Consider the following 14,288-nt stretch of genomic DNA (forward strand, 5'->3'; position numbering starts at 1 on the left):
TGAGGGAGGGAGGGAGCAGCTGCATGGTACTTGGTTGCCAGCTGCAGTTAAAGCACGACAGCGTTGAAGATAGAATTTCTTGAAAGAAAAATGTTTGATATCAGACTGTGATGCATCATTTTGTAATTTGATGTCTTCCTGGTGTATATTTTACACATTCAAATTATTTTACAACATTTTTTGTTATACTGTTTTTTAATCTCATTGGCATAAATACTTAACTGACAGTGAGTACACTCACAATGACAGCTATACCTTTTGGGACTTGTGCCCTTCTCAGGTAACGTGAATAGCTGGCAAGTATCTGAGCCACCTCTCTGGGCACTCTGCTTTTGAATGAGAGATGTGGGTAGTAGATCTGGGGATGTGGACCATTTATTGCTCTGCTGTAGGGTGTGGGTGAAGGAGAAAGATTGCCAGAACCCAGCTGGCATAATGACCAGGAGTTCACAAGGAACATAAATCTGAAACTGCTGAACTACTAACTGTGTCACCTGTTCTTTAAACTGATCTTGGTGCCAGAGAAGTGAAAATTGGATAATGACACTTTAGCCTACCTTTAGAGGGTACCGAAGATCACCTAGGAATTGCATTTTGTTGCCATACTGGGCAAGACACTATGTCTGGAGAAAAAATGTAGCGCAAGTAGATTTGAAGGTAATTGGGTAGCAGGACCTGCTGCAGAACAGTTAGCCTTGCTTTTTCTGTAAGGAAAGCGTAGGCTGAGGTGAGCTATCAGCATCAAGCTTAGGCGGTGTAAGGGACAGTATCACTATGTGCTTGCCCTGTGTTTGCATTTTTTGGTTTGTCGTCTGCTTTTGGCCACTTCTGGAGACAGGACGTTGGGCTGAGGTTGGTTGGTCTGACTGATTTTTGGTTGTTCCTCAAAAAGCTTCTAAAAATGACATGGGAATGTGTTTAAAAATCTCTCTGGAGATTTGTGAGTTTTTATTAAGGGGTGTCCTAATCAACTGTGTTCAACCAACTGTAACATGGACACCGTATCTATTCTGTGCCAGCATCAAGATCCAGAATTGTGGTACTGGTCTTAGGACTAATGTGCAGATCATGAGCCTTGAATCCATGTAAGAAAAATGTGCGGGGGGAGAAACTGCATGTACAAACCTTTAGGATTGATTCCAGACTCTGTTGGAAGCCTTAATCTGTGATTTATATGAATGAAAGGAACATGGACTACTCTTTATGGGTTGTGGAGTTTTTGTAGCCTATCTTCACTTGACAGGTCTCAAAGCCAAAGTTGCTGCTGTGAGCAGAGTTGAAGACCAGTCAACAATGGGAGCTGGTATGCCAAATAACAAAATAATGGCCAAACTGGTGTATTTTCTACTTGGTTGTTCTACTTCCTATTATGATAATGTTTTCATAAGGAAGCTGCTACCACAATGTGAACTGAGTGCAAAAAGTCCTAATATGATATTCTTTCTTTAGTTATCATTTTTATCATGTACACATTTGTTATATCAGAGCTCACATAATTATTTTACAAGTGTCAGCTTGCTTGTTCAAGAGATTGCCTAAGTGGCTTGCAACTTGACACTGGTACTTTTTTATTCCCCTCGAGGATATTTTTTTTCTCTTAAGGATGATCTGATGTTTGTGACCTGTTTTTCCTAGCTGCCCTTTGTTCCCCTTCTCTTCCCCATGTCTTTCAGAGGTTTACCTGCATCCCATTGGCTTGCTTTTCTTCCCTTACCACTGATTTTAGATTGAAACAGCAAGATTATACCATTACTACTGTCTGTAATTGCTTAAAAATAGATTAATTATGTTGCAGGGAGGGAAGGAGTGAGAAATAGAGAAGAAACAAGTCTGTGTTTTCAAATACTTACTTTTCTAGTTTCTTACTGGAAACACAAGCCAGGAAACCATGTAGAGTGGAGTAAGGATGAAGAAGCGAGAAAGAAATCTTAACATCTGTTACTGAGGCTGACTCTGCTCAGACAGATCTTTGCAGCTTTACACAAAAGCAGTTGTAGGAGCAGGGTCTGAGAACCAAACTCAAAAAGCAACTTAAGCATCCAATATGCTACCAACTGTGTAATTCACAGAAATTCAACTTTAGCCATTTGATCCTTAGAATTTGAAGCTTTTACGAGGACTTCTGCTTATCTCCAGAAGTGCTACCAATTTCAGCTGTACTAAGATCTGCAGTCTTGGCACATATTTCACAGGGAAGAATATGTGGAGTTCACAGCTGGAAACATTTGTAAGGCGAGGGTGGTCATGGAAGGGAAGACTCTCCTTCCCCTTGACTTTCTTCCTCACCCTCACAAGTTTTCATTTCCCTTGTATGCAGTGACAAAGCTTCAACTGGAAGCATTGAGAGGGCTTCTTCCCAATTCTGTTTGCTTTTGGGAAGCAAAAGAACCGGTTGCAGGTTTGTGAGCTCTACCCTTGAGCTAGGTACATGAAAGTACAGCAGAGCCTGCCAGATCTGCGTGTCTTTTGGATTTGGGTCCATTTTATTGATTGTGTATATAGTGTTTTCATGCTACGTGCCTTAGTGTGTGTTGTCCTGAGATAAGGATTTGGCCCAGTTGAGTAGCTGTATGTGTGATAGCTATGTGAGTAAAAGACTTATTTTATTTTTCCCCCCAAGGGAATTTTGAGGTCTGTTGCTTGTCAACAAAACCACATATAGTACCTGGAAGAGGAGAACCCCATTAGTTCTGTTGCTTATACCTATGGGAAGAGTACACTCAAAACTACAGAGTAAAATTTTCTTGACGTATAGGTAAGCTTTAAGTGATTAAATCATTAGACTGGGAAAATGCTACACTGCATGAATTTAAACTAAGATGCAAATATATCACAGGCCTCCTAAATGAGTGCTAAATTAGTATATTAAGGAAAAAAACCTATGCTTATCTTGGACCTTTATACTGTTTAATAATCTTCTCCTTGGAGTATGCTGTAAAAATTGTTTTGATTCTCGGGGGTTTTACAGCATTAACTTATTTGAGGTGCCACATTTTAAATAACACTTTCTTAAACACAGAAAGCATTCTGAAATGTAACTGAAAGTTTTCAAAAACAGACCTAAACTCCAAACAGTCAGATCCCACTTGCCTCAATCTGGAGTGGTATAATTATGGAGAAGAGAGGAGTTTTCAAAACATTCCAATTGCCTGTAAGGAGAGCTTGGTTCTGGTTGTGCTTTCTACAGTAACAAGAGCTAAACTGACTCCTGGAAATGTTAGAAAATACCACTTTTTTGCAAGGTTTATAAAAATTTAGGGCTGTACTTTTAATATAATAATATTCTGAAAATAATTTGGTTGTACTTTCCATCCTATTGTAAAAAAATTTGTACTCTAATGGTTTGTGCAAAATATGTGTGGGTGTTGGTTCTGTCCTTTTTTTGCTTTTATTTAAGGTAGAAATTCCATTAACATTTTCTTGAGCAGAAAAAGCATAAAGTGAGATAATAAATTTTAGTCAAGAATCCAAATATGGAGGTAGTATTTGAAAGAATAAACCTACAAAGTGATAAAAAAGTTGCAAGTGTTAGTTTTTTATGCATATGCTGGCCCTGGATGTGTTTGGTTTTCAACAAAGCAAATGAGTATTGTGTAAAGACCAGGGCACGGCTGTAGAAGGGCTATACAACACAAACTGAAAATGGCTTTGCTGCCTGTAACAGCCTGTAACTGTTGATTGTTTACAGCAGCACACATGGGAGGAGTGAGACAGTGTTGCAAGAGTGACACCACCATATCTACAAGCCATCTAAATAATTGGGGGTATGGCTTTTGGGGTTACTTTTTGCAAAAATGCAGAGATCGTGAAAACCTGGAAACTTGAAAACTCAACAGCCAGGGTGCACAGACTGAAATCCCAGGCAAAGGGATCGGGGACAACTCATACAGGGATAAGAAACAGGCTGGGAAAGGTCTTCAGAGAGAAGATAGGTTTGTTTGCATCCCTTTAATTTTGTTTTCTCTTTTGCTGTCATCTGCAGAGAAGATTTTGTCAGTGCCTTCTGCATCTTTCTGCAAGTTGAATGTAAGCTTGGCAAGTTTTCCTATGTCACAATTAAAGAGAAGGATGCTGTAATAATATGCAGGCAAAATAAGAGAGCAGGATGAAAAGACTGCAGGTGGTTGAGAAGGAAAGGCCACATTTTATAGATAACATAGAATAAGCAAGATTTAGAAAGAGCCAGGGTGGGAGGATTTAAGTTAAGCTCAAGTGGATGATGACTTACGAATTGTGGCTATGAGCAGAGGTTTGGTGGCAGTTCTCGCAGTGACGGAGGGAAGGCTGCAGATAGAGGTTCATGGGGGAGACATGGATTTGGAAGTGGGGTTTGCCTGAAATGGCGACTAGACACATGCATAGGGAAAAGCTGAAATTTCTGTTGCTGAAAGTGGAAAGAGGTCTGGAACAGGGGTATAGTCCTCAGTGGAGCTGTGGTTTTGGAACAAATCATTTGTTTCTTGCAATCAAGAAAATGAAGAAAAAACCCAGAATGAAATCTAGGTTTCCTGTTCCAAGTAAATGGGCTTTTAGGTCAGTATTTCTAAGGCACACTCCCTGCAGTGATAGATGCGAAAGGAAAAACTGTCTTAGGTCTTTGCCAGGGTTAGAGGATCTTCTATGGAAGGACGTTCTGAAGGTGTGAAGAGAGAAGTAGAAAGGGTCTTGGGGTGGAGATTTCTGAAAGCCAATATCAGCCTAGATTTCAAATAATAACGTGTCAGTGGTGTGAAAGGCAGCTGATGGGGGCATGGGAGAGGCCTGCGGAGTACTGCAGAGCTTTGACCTGAGAAACACTTAGCGACTTCTCTTTGACTGGAGTGCAGAGAACCTGAGTTCAATACAGTTAAGGAAGGAAAGGAATGAGACCCTGAAACTGAAGCCTACATAATTTTGTGGTCTTAGCAGCAGATGGCATACAGCCAGTTATTTCCAGGGTGTTAGCACAGATGGAAGCCTGTGTAAAGGTTACTGATGCGTTGAGGGTCTGCAGTGGTCCTGGGTTCTTGGTTCCAAGCACCCCACAGAAAGTTTGTACCTGCTGGTTTTGAGAATATTTGTGACCTACAGAGAGCTTATGTCACACATCGTAAATCGGCTAGGTCTTCAAAATGCATACATGTATTTTTTTACCAGTTCCTGTGTATCTGATGTGTCAGGCTTTTGTTACGGGTGCAGTGGCCGAGTCAACAAAGATGAAGCCTGATTTCTTCTAAATGTTATGTGTGTTTGATCATTACATTGGCCTTAGAGTTGAGCTCTCCAGCTGTGCGGTGCCCCTCTGGGCTCCTTGGGACGGTGGCCGCTGGCTGGTGTGATGCAGCAGCAGCCTGTGGAGCAGTGTGTGTTGGCGGCCCTCTAGTGGGGGCCGGGGCAGCGAAAGGGTGTGAGCAGCTGGCAAGGCAGAAGCACAAGTCAGCTGGAAGCCACAGCAAGGGGAGAATAAAAAAAAAACCAAAAAAAAACCACCAAACAAACAAAAACCAGAACTTGACAACAGAGGTGGCAGAGAGTGTGCTCCGTGAGAAAGAGTTGGGAGCGTATCTGTGCCGGTGGGTGGAGAGGATGGACAGGGGCAGCCAGTCGAATTAATGAGCTGAGGAAAGAACGTGTCTGGAAAAGCCATGGAGGTCAGGCCAAAAGACATCTAGCTCAGGACCAAGTCCCCAGCAGGAGGAATGTGTAGTGATCTATCCTGTTTATTCTCTCAGCTCTTCATAGCTTACCTTTTAGGGGCTTCTTGAGTCAGTGGTGGCATCTTTGTGAAAAGAGCTCTTAATTTTTCTCCTGTAAATCTGTCCCTTCTTTAACATACACAAATGGCTATACAGGTCAAGTGAAGTTTCCTGTGACAGCTGAAGCTGGCAAAGAAGCATGAGGAGACTCCAAACAGAGAAAGTTTTAACAGGCTAAGTGTTAAGCTGTAGAAAAATGCCAGTGGGTGGGAGCCAAATGGATCAGGAGTGATAAAAAATTAAAAAAAAAAGAGGAGGACTGGGATATAGTTCTGCTAAGACAAGACCAAAAAGAAGAAGGGGAGGGAGAGAGGGACTGAACATTGCTGAACAGCAGAACAGGAGCTGGACACCCTGGTCAGGTGTGTTGTAGTAAGAAGAGGAGCAGGACACAAGCTCCAGGCCAGCGATGCTGGAGAACAGCTGTGGGGCCTGTGTCTCAGAGGGGAATTCAAGCAAGATTAAGACCATTGTGGAGGTCACACATGATTATAATCCTTTTCAAGACTGCAATTTGACCAGGAGGAAATGGGAAAGGACTTGAGGTTGACAATAGTGGTGTAATAATTGAATATGGAAATGATAATAGCCAAAGGATGAGCTTAGGTGTCAACCTTTACCAGTGGTGTAGATGGGGAAAGCTGAGCTGGAGAGAAATGCAAACGAGCTCTAGCAAAGGTGGAGAGATGGAGCCAGGAGAGCGCAGTGGTGCAGTGGGAGCTGAGTTGAAAAGAGAGTCCTTTCACCCACTTACCAAACCAAAAGGGCAGACATCAGAAAAAATGCTACAAAGGTGAGGGAAGGGATGCATCAGCATGGGAATAACTAAAGGGGAAAGAAGATATAAAAGGTAAGGGGAAGGACCGCTGGGTGCAAAAGGGTGTCCGTAGGGACCTTGGCACCTGTGCAGTTCTTCTCAATTGGCACATCCATCCTGACCTTCGCTGGAGGCTGAACTCACCAACACCTTTGCTTCACTGCTTGGTTGGCTCTAGTTGCTGTTGTTGCTCTGGGGCAATGAAGAATTCAAGATTTTGCTGTACTAATTAGTCATTGTTTTGGTTGTGTTACTAATTGTTGATGATTCATAAACTGCAGGGGCTGTAAGTCTGCAGGCATATGGGGGGGTAAATACTTTTGTATTAGTGATTTAAGAGGGCGGAACTTTAATGAAGTGGTAAATACATTTTGCTTAATGGTACTGCTATGATAGTGAGGTAGTTGATGATCACTGATGTAGATGAAAACATACAATTTAAGAAAGTACCATTGACTTTGTCTTTATTTATTTGATTAATAGCTGATTCCTGTGGAGATTACCTAGGGGATTAGAATAATACTGGAAAGAATACCAGGCAGCTTAAAATGTTAAAACAAAAATTTCTTCACTATTTTTAAGCTTTTTCTTTTCCCAAATGTTTAGTTTATTTATGATTTCTTTGCTCCCAACCCTGTGTCTGTTCCTCTGCCCACTGAAGTCACGGATTTTCTCACTGGCCTCTTTGGAACCAGGCTTGTCTCCACATGTTTTACCAGAAAGGTTTGTCATAAGCTACCATACTAATTGATTTAGGTTGCAGATCTATTAGCAGTCCTTCCTGACAGTCAATCAAATAATGGGATTTATTTAAATGGGAAATCATCAGCAACGAGATACTTAAGTCAGGAAATGAGCAGACATACGGTCATGGTATCACTAATATGCAATGTCTGTATGGTCAGATTCTTCTGGGAGTTAGGAAGATGTGGAATTAGTTACTTCAGGCCAAGGAGAAATCCGTAGGACATTTGTGAAGGCCAGGCACCCATGTCATTATTCTCGCTGGCTTCTCTAGCTGTGTTTTGAAAGAGAAAAGTGAGGCAATCACTGTACCCAGAGCAATTTGGGCATAGAAATCCAAGGGACTGATTCAGCTTGTAAAACAAAACTCAGAACTCCAAGTCCAGGAAGGAGAATTTCAGACATACTTTTTGCTCTATCTGATGGGAAGGTTTGATAATCCTTCCTATGCTGAGGTTCACTACCAGCCTTAATTTGAGGGTCCCACCTGTTTCCATGCATTGTGTAAGTAATGAAGTTGAGCCACTGAGAGACTTTGTTGTACGTGGCAGTATTTCAGATATAGCAGCACCTTTCCTACATCCCTGTGTGGTTCTGACCCTACCATATCTGCGCAGAGCGGGATGGGGACAAGTTCACCTACACTGGAGCTCTCAGGTTTTTCTAATACTCATGAAGCTACTGTTGGCAAAGGCAGGACACACTGAAACTGCGAGGGTGAAAGAGGGAGAGACAATGATTTTTATGTCCCTCTATTCAGGTGTTTTCTATTCATGAGGCTGATGTAGAAGCGTCAGGGACAGAAAACCTGAGTCACAGCTGTGTGGGTTTTGTTGTTGTTGGTTTTGTTTTAAAACACCTAGGCTAAAGAAGTGGGTATTCTATAAAGTAATCTCTGTAAAGGGATTGATAGACTTGCCTTTATCAACGTCTTAGACACAGTTATTCTATCTTGTACAAAACAGAATAATTAAAGCTGAATATCCTCTGAAGCGGTGGAAAAGTAGAAGGCCTTAATTTACAGCATCAGTTCCCTAGTACCATGAATAAATGGATAATAAAATAAATATCTGTGTCCTAACTGTCTTTTGTGAAGGATCCCAGGCTCTTGATCAATATATTCCGGAACAGTTGTAGCTGTACATTGTAAAAAATAAGCTTTTGCAGTGATGCTGACCCAAGTCTGTTGTGTATTTGTACAGATTTGACTAATGAGACCACTTTAAAACTTTTTTTAAAAAATCAAAGTGAGTCATGATAAAAAATGTACTTCAGAGTTTCCTATATAATACCACTGGAGCGTGAATTTGCTGGTTTTCTTTTTTGGTGGGCGGGGGAAGAAGAGTTGGGAACTTTCAGAGGATGTTTCTCTAACCTTACTCATAACTCGTGGTTGATGATGGGTGCTAAATTTCATTTCTATTCTGATACACATACTGGCATTAAGTTACATTCTCCTATGGCAGAAGCTCAAGTGGGAAGTGAAGCTTTTGTGTGAGAAAAGGAGAGGTTAACTACACTTATATTGGGGGCAGTTTTTGCTTTGGAAAACAGTGGCAGGCTTTGTAGTTTAATCTTTGGACTGCTGCCTGTTACCACCTTCTGACGTACATTGCAGGGCTGAGAAGAATCGATGCTCAGCGGCGCATGAAAGTTCAATGTGTCAGTTGTAGCTATACACAATGCCACTGTCTCACATGTAGGCAAGGCTGTTAATACTTAACACAGTATTGCATTCTCTAAGGAAATAAGTTGCATGCTGGTAACTTCATCCATTTTGAATGTTTATACACATTCCTTTGAAAAATACTAGATTTAAGAATAAGGTAATACCTGGACAACAGGCTTAAACTAATGAGCACCGCAGAGCAAAATGCTGCAGAAATAAGGCTCCAGGATTCCAGCGTGTCAGGGAACGGTCCTGGGAATCTGCCTACAATCACAGCTTTGTTCAGGTTACATGTCTCACAGGGTGATTGCTTTAACTCACCTGCACCGGGCACCTGGGGTAACTGGTACCAGGAGAGCAGAGACTCTGCCCTTTTGGAGTATGCTAACTTGCACATAATCCAGGGGTCCTCAAACTACGGCCCGCAGGCTGGATACGGCCCCCCAGGGTCCTCAATCCAGTCCCCAGTATTTACAGACACCACCACCACCCCCCCGCCGGGGGTTGGGGGGAAACCAAGCAGCCGCAGATGACTGCCTGCCACTGCATCCGCGCGCCGGCCCCCTGGTTAAACAGTTTGAGGACCCCTGACATAATCCTCCATACTCATGTCAGTAATAAAACATTAAACTCAATGTTTTAAAGGTTCAAAGACTCTTTTATTTAAGAACATGCATCTGTGGGAGGACATAAGTATTGTTTAGTTGCTTAACAACCTTCTGTAGCTAATGGTCTGCAGTGAAACGAATCGGTAGTATACAGGAGAGGTATATTGAAATGTATCAAAACACAAAAAGTATTAAGGTAGTCCAACTCCTAGGAAATATGGCAACAAAGCAGACACAGCCAATGTCTGCTGGCTTTCTTTCAGTAGCTTCAAGTTATGATTACCTCCATCCTCTGAAAATGTCATGGCTTACATGGTAGCAACGTTTGTTCTTGCAAACTAAAGGCTATGGTTCTGGAAAACAATTTTAAATCTGCAATCCAAACAAGTTCTCTTGTCTGAAAAGTCATACTTTTTCTAACCAAACTTATTAAAATATTATTGAATATATGTCACAAGACCTTTAATACAAGTTCTGTATTCCATTCAAATGAATAAGGCAATTTTTGGCCAGAAAAAGTAGCTTTCTGTAGTCTTAAGCAAGATACAAGTTCTTCTGTGTAACCAAGGTAGTTTGTTGGGGAAAGAGGGGAAAGGAAGTGATGTTGCTTGTTTCCTTATTTTAAAAACTGTCATTTTTAACTTAGAGGCAAATAAAACAAAATTAGGAGTTTGATAAAATACATTCATAAAAGATATAGTTCAGAGCAACTAAATTAAGGCTGCTAGTCATATGCCTGCCTGCCTTTGAAAATCTTTCATAGTTCTTTTTGATCTTTCATTCTTGCATGTAAAATGCTATCTTATTAAGAACCGGACTGGAAACAGATGTCTGTATTACTCTTCTTTAGCAGGCTTCAACTACAGAAGTACAAATTGGGCCCATGAGACTGACACAAGATCCAGTTCAGGTAAGATGCTCTTTCAGTTTCTTGATACAGTCAATTCAGTGTTACAGGAGAAGAAATTTAAGTTCAATCCCTATAGTTAAGTATAGTGTTTTCATTTTCCTTGTGCAAGGACTGTGAGATGGGTTAATTGGTGTTCTGGTTTATCTGATTGCTTGTGAAGATGTCTACAAGCAAATTAACTTGGTAAACAAGGTGCTCTAGGTTTCCATTAATGTCAAATAATTCCTTTTATGTGTCCTGTCAATAAGAGTGTGTGTGTATGTGCATTAGCAGGGGAAAAAGCTGCCTCTCTGGATGTTAAAAACTGTTCAGTTCTGATATAGCAAAGAAGAAAGCTCCATTATAAAGTTTAGGTACTTGCTGAGTTTTGCTGGGTTTTGCACAACAGAACAGAGAACTGTGCTTTTACAGGTCACCAACCCAAGAAATCACACCACCTCCAACAAGACAGGTTGAACTTCAGCTTAAGGACCAACAGCTCTCACCCGTACTTGCTTCTGTTTCTGTACATTTTGTTCCTGTGCCAGTAAACAGATGGACAAGCCTTATTTTTTTTAGCTTATAGTGGGTGTTAGAGCTCTCAGATGATAGGAAATTAAAAACCTGTAGTTTTTAACATTGTTCTAGTGATACAGCTTTCATTGAATTTGGGTCACTTAACTCTAAAATACAAAGGCATTTAGTCACCAGCCACCTTTTCTGTTTTATTTTTTCTTTTTTCCCCATATTTGGCTATGAAAGGAAAAACCCACATGTGGAAGAAATGCTGTTCTCGAAAATAAATCGTGTATATGCATCATAAAGCTTTACTTTTTTTTTTTTTTTCCTCTGTTAAGCATTCAGTCTTAATGATTACTTGATCTGATAAAACTGTTTAGATTATAAGAAAACTGTGGAGCTGTGGCTTCAGCAGTAGACCAGTCATCGGTTTTGCAAGGAATTTCAGCATAAAAAAGCATGGAACTCTTCACAGAAAAATGTTCTTTAGACAGTGATCATCTTCAGAAAGATAGTCAAGCAGATATTTAACAAATACAAATACTCTCAGCGTTTATGACAGGATTTCACTTCACAGAAACTGGATTTGCCAAAATATCATAGTACCAGTGTTAGTTGTTATAAGTTAAGATTTTTTATATAAGAAGGGAAAGTGGGGGTTTTGTTGTTTTTAGAAGTGTTTGACATTCTTTTGGTATCTTGTCAGGTGTGAATGTTATTTTGTCCCTACGTTACACAAGTGAGACTCTATGGTGCTACCACAGAGGACCTTAAGCAGAAAGCAGACCTTAAGTAAAACCATTAACCAAAGAGTTTTCCATGAAGATATTGCCATACACTAGCTTATTTACAGTAAAGGGAAACACTTTATGTAAACCAGACTCCTTTGTTTGTGGAACAAGTCACATTACCTCCGCTGATTTGGCAAGTATTGCACACATCCATGCATTTAAAAAATGTGTGTTAATCTTTTCTTCCCTCTTAACAATGGAGTGATGTGTTTCTCTGTGCAGTGCAAACAGCTACTGAATATCACATTTTAAATGTGTATTTGTTGGTGCTTAATCATGTTCACAGTTGTCTGATAAGTCAATTTAGTTTGTTAAAACAATTGCTACCGGGTTTTTTCTTAGCGATGTTCATTTTGTTCTGCTGTGTGTTTTATGCCATTGTGAGACACCTGTGCCAACCTCAAATCAGCCTGTATTTTTTGTCTGGCAGGTGATCTTACTTGTGACTGTGACCTGCCATAAACAATTTAATAGATTTCTCATTGGACTTTACGTGTTGGAGAACGAATCTGGTTTGTTTTGTACTAGACTGTGACCCAGGTGCTGCTGGCCTGAAGGGACACGGGGAAGGATCCAAAGCAAACCTACCAGCTCCAACCCTCTAAACACCCCCACATGCAGCTTGCATGTCTGCCCTGATTTTGTCCAAAGGCTTGCAGATAGGCATGGTTTCATTCTGAGACTTTAGGAATGACCATGATAAATGTACATGTAAATGTGCTTTCTCCAGAGGACACAGGAGAAAGGTGGTTTTTCTAAATGTTTAGTGCACATAGAAAAGCTGCCTCATCCTTTACCAGGGCCGATAAGGGTTTGGATGTGTCCTCCATCCAAATACTGCATTTTCTCACCTCTTAAGACGTTCATTGGCCATCACTTCTTTCACAGCATTGACATCAAACTCCATTTCTGTTCTGATGATGTTAATCTTCCCTGTTGAGCTGCAAATGAAGCGTGATGATGCACAGCATTTTACTGCCCGACCATGCCAATTTTCCATGTAACAAGAGCTCTTCCCTAACTTAATTCAGAGCCACTATGTGTTTTCCACCTTAAAACTCTCTTGCTGGGGTACAGTAACATATAAATAATTAAATACCTTTATTTTTACTTCTTAAGTTGCTTTTTGTAATTTTTTTAGTTTCATTGTGGTATCCTATGTGTCTGTACTTAGCTGGTATCTCTTGTTTTATTTTGAGCTCTTTAAAACAAATTTATGACTGTTTTCTGTATTTGTATGATAAACTGGAAGCAAGACATGCAATAGTTGTGTGAAGCCAATACTTATAAACATGTTAAAAATTCCAATACACCACCAAAAAATGTGTCTCCTCAGAAGTCCACTGTGCTCCTAAACTAGAGTAGCAAGCAGTAAAATGATCTTTTTATGGTTACACTGACAAATTATACACCAAAAAATAGCTACATGGGATTTTTTGCCAAGAAACACAGATTGAATTCAAGCTTTTCCTTCACAGTGTTGTTTACGTAAAGTCTTATATTTTTATCTTGACTTTGAGAGCGTATCTTGCAATATACTTCTAGTTACATTATGTTTTGACGGCTTATAGGAAGCTTCATACAAAAGTTAATGAGAAAACATGGTAGTAATGCTTAAAAAACCTTTTAAAGTTAATATTCTCAGAAGGATCCACACACTGGTAATTAGCTACCAGTGGGAGATTGGGTGGTTTAATTAAGCTCCACTGTTTTACTGTTGGTAAATGATTACATTTTGCAATCCTTTATTTCCAAACTGGGAGTGTTGAGAGAAGTAAGATATAAAATGTGCCCCCCCCCCCCCGCAAACCATTTTCTAAACCATATTGTACCAATCAAACTAGGAACAAAATAAAACTAATAGCAGTTGAAATCGAACACAAGATTGTATCAGAGTAGGGACTTTACCTGAGTACCTGCAGACAAAGTCTGCAGCTCAACCATGTCACTGCTTTCCAACACTTCAACGGCTGGAAAATAATCAGGGGATAGGTAGAGTGACAACAGTTACCTTGGAGGTTAAACATCAGTAACCCAAATCTGCTTATTGTTAACTGCAAATTAAAATACTCTTTTTAATAAACTGAAACTTCTTAAGCTACTTCTTAATATTTAAGGAAATTCTGAGCATATAATTTTCTTCCACCGTTTAATGAAACTTTGACTGGTTGTCCAGCCACAGTAATACTAATTGATTTGTTTGTTGTATAGAATTCAACAATCCAGACAGGTCGAGATAAGAGAAAAGTTATGGTCACCTTTTCTAGCTTCTAGACTAACGATGCTGAATTTCACGTGGTGACACCACAGCTGCATAGAGCAGCACAGATGAAAGGTTGTTGACCCTTTCTTATGGGCATTTGAGGAAAAATGTTGCATATTTTGCTCAGACAGGTTGTTTTGGTGAAGTCAGGGGGGTGACTTCTGTTTGTGAAATCAACAGGATTTATACATAGACTGTTCTCTGGCGGCTGCTCTGTGCAACTTGAATAGCTGCGGATAAATATTTGACTTTT

The 14,288-nt window shown here is 40.3% G+C and overlaps 1 protein-coding gene across 1 annotated transcript in view; it reads left to right on the plus strand.

Annotated features, from left to right (window-relative positions):
- PDE8B (phosphodiesterase 8B) overlaps nt 1-14,288 on the plus strand; it is a 79,283-nt gene that overhangs the window by 26,023 nt on the left and 38,972 nt on the right. Inside the window, exon 2 of the mRNA XM_040580910.1 lies at nt 10,424-10,483. Coding sequence (XP_040436844.1) covers nt 10,424-10,483 — 60 coding nt within the window. The remainder of the gene's footprint in view (nt 1-10,423; nt 10,484-14,288) is intronic.

Source organism: Falco naumanni, chromosome Z, assembly GCF_017639655.2.
Source record: "Falco naumanni isolate bFalNau1 chromosome Z, bFalNau1.pat, whole genome shotgun sequence".
Classification (NCBI taxonomy): Eukaryota; Metazoa; Chordata; class Aves; order Falconiformes; family Falconidae; genus Falco; species Falco naumanni.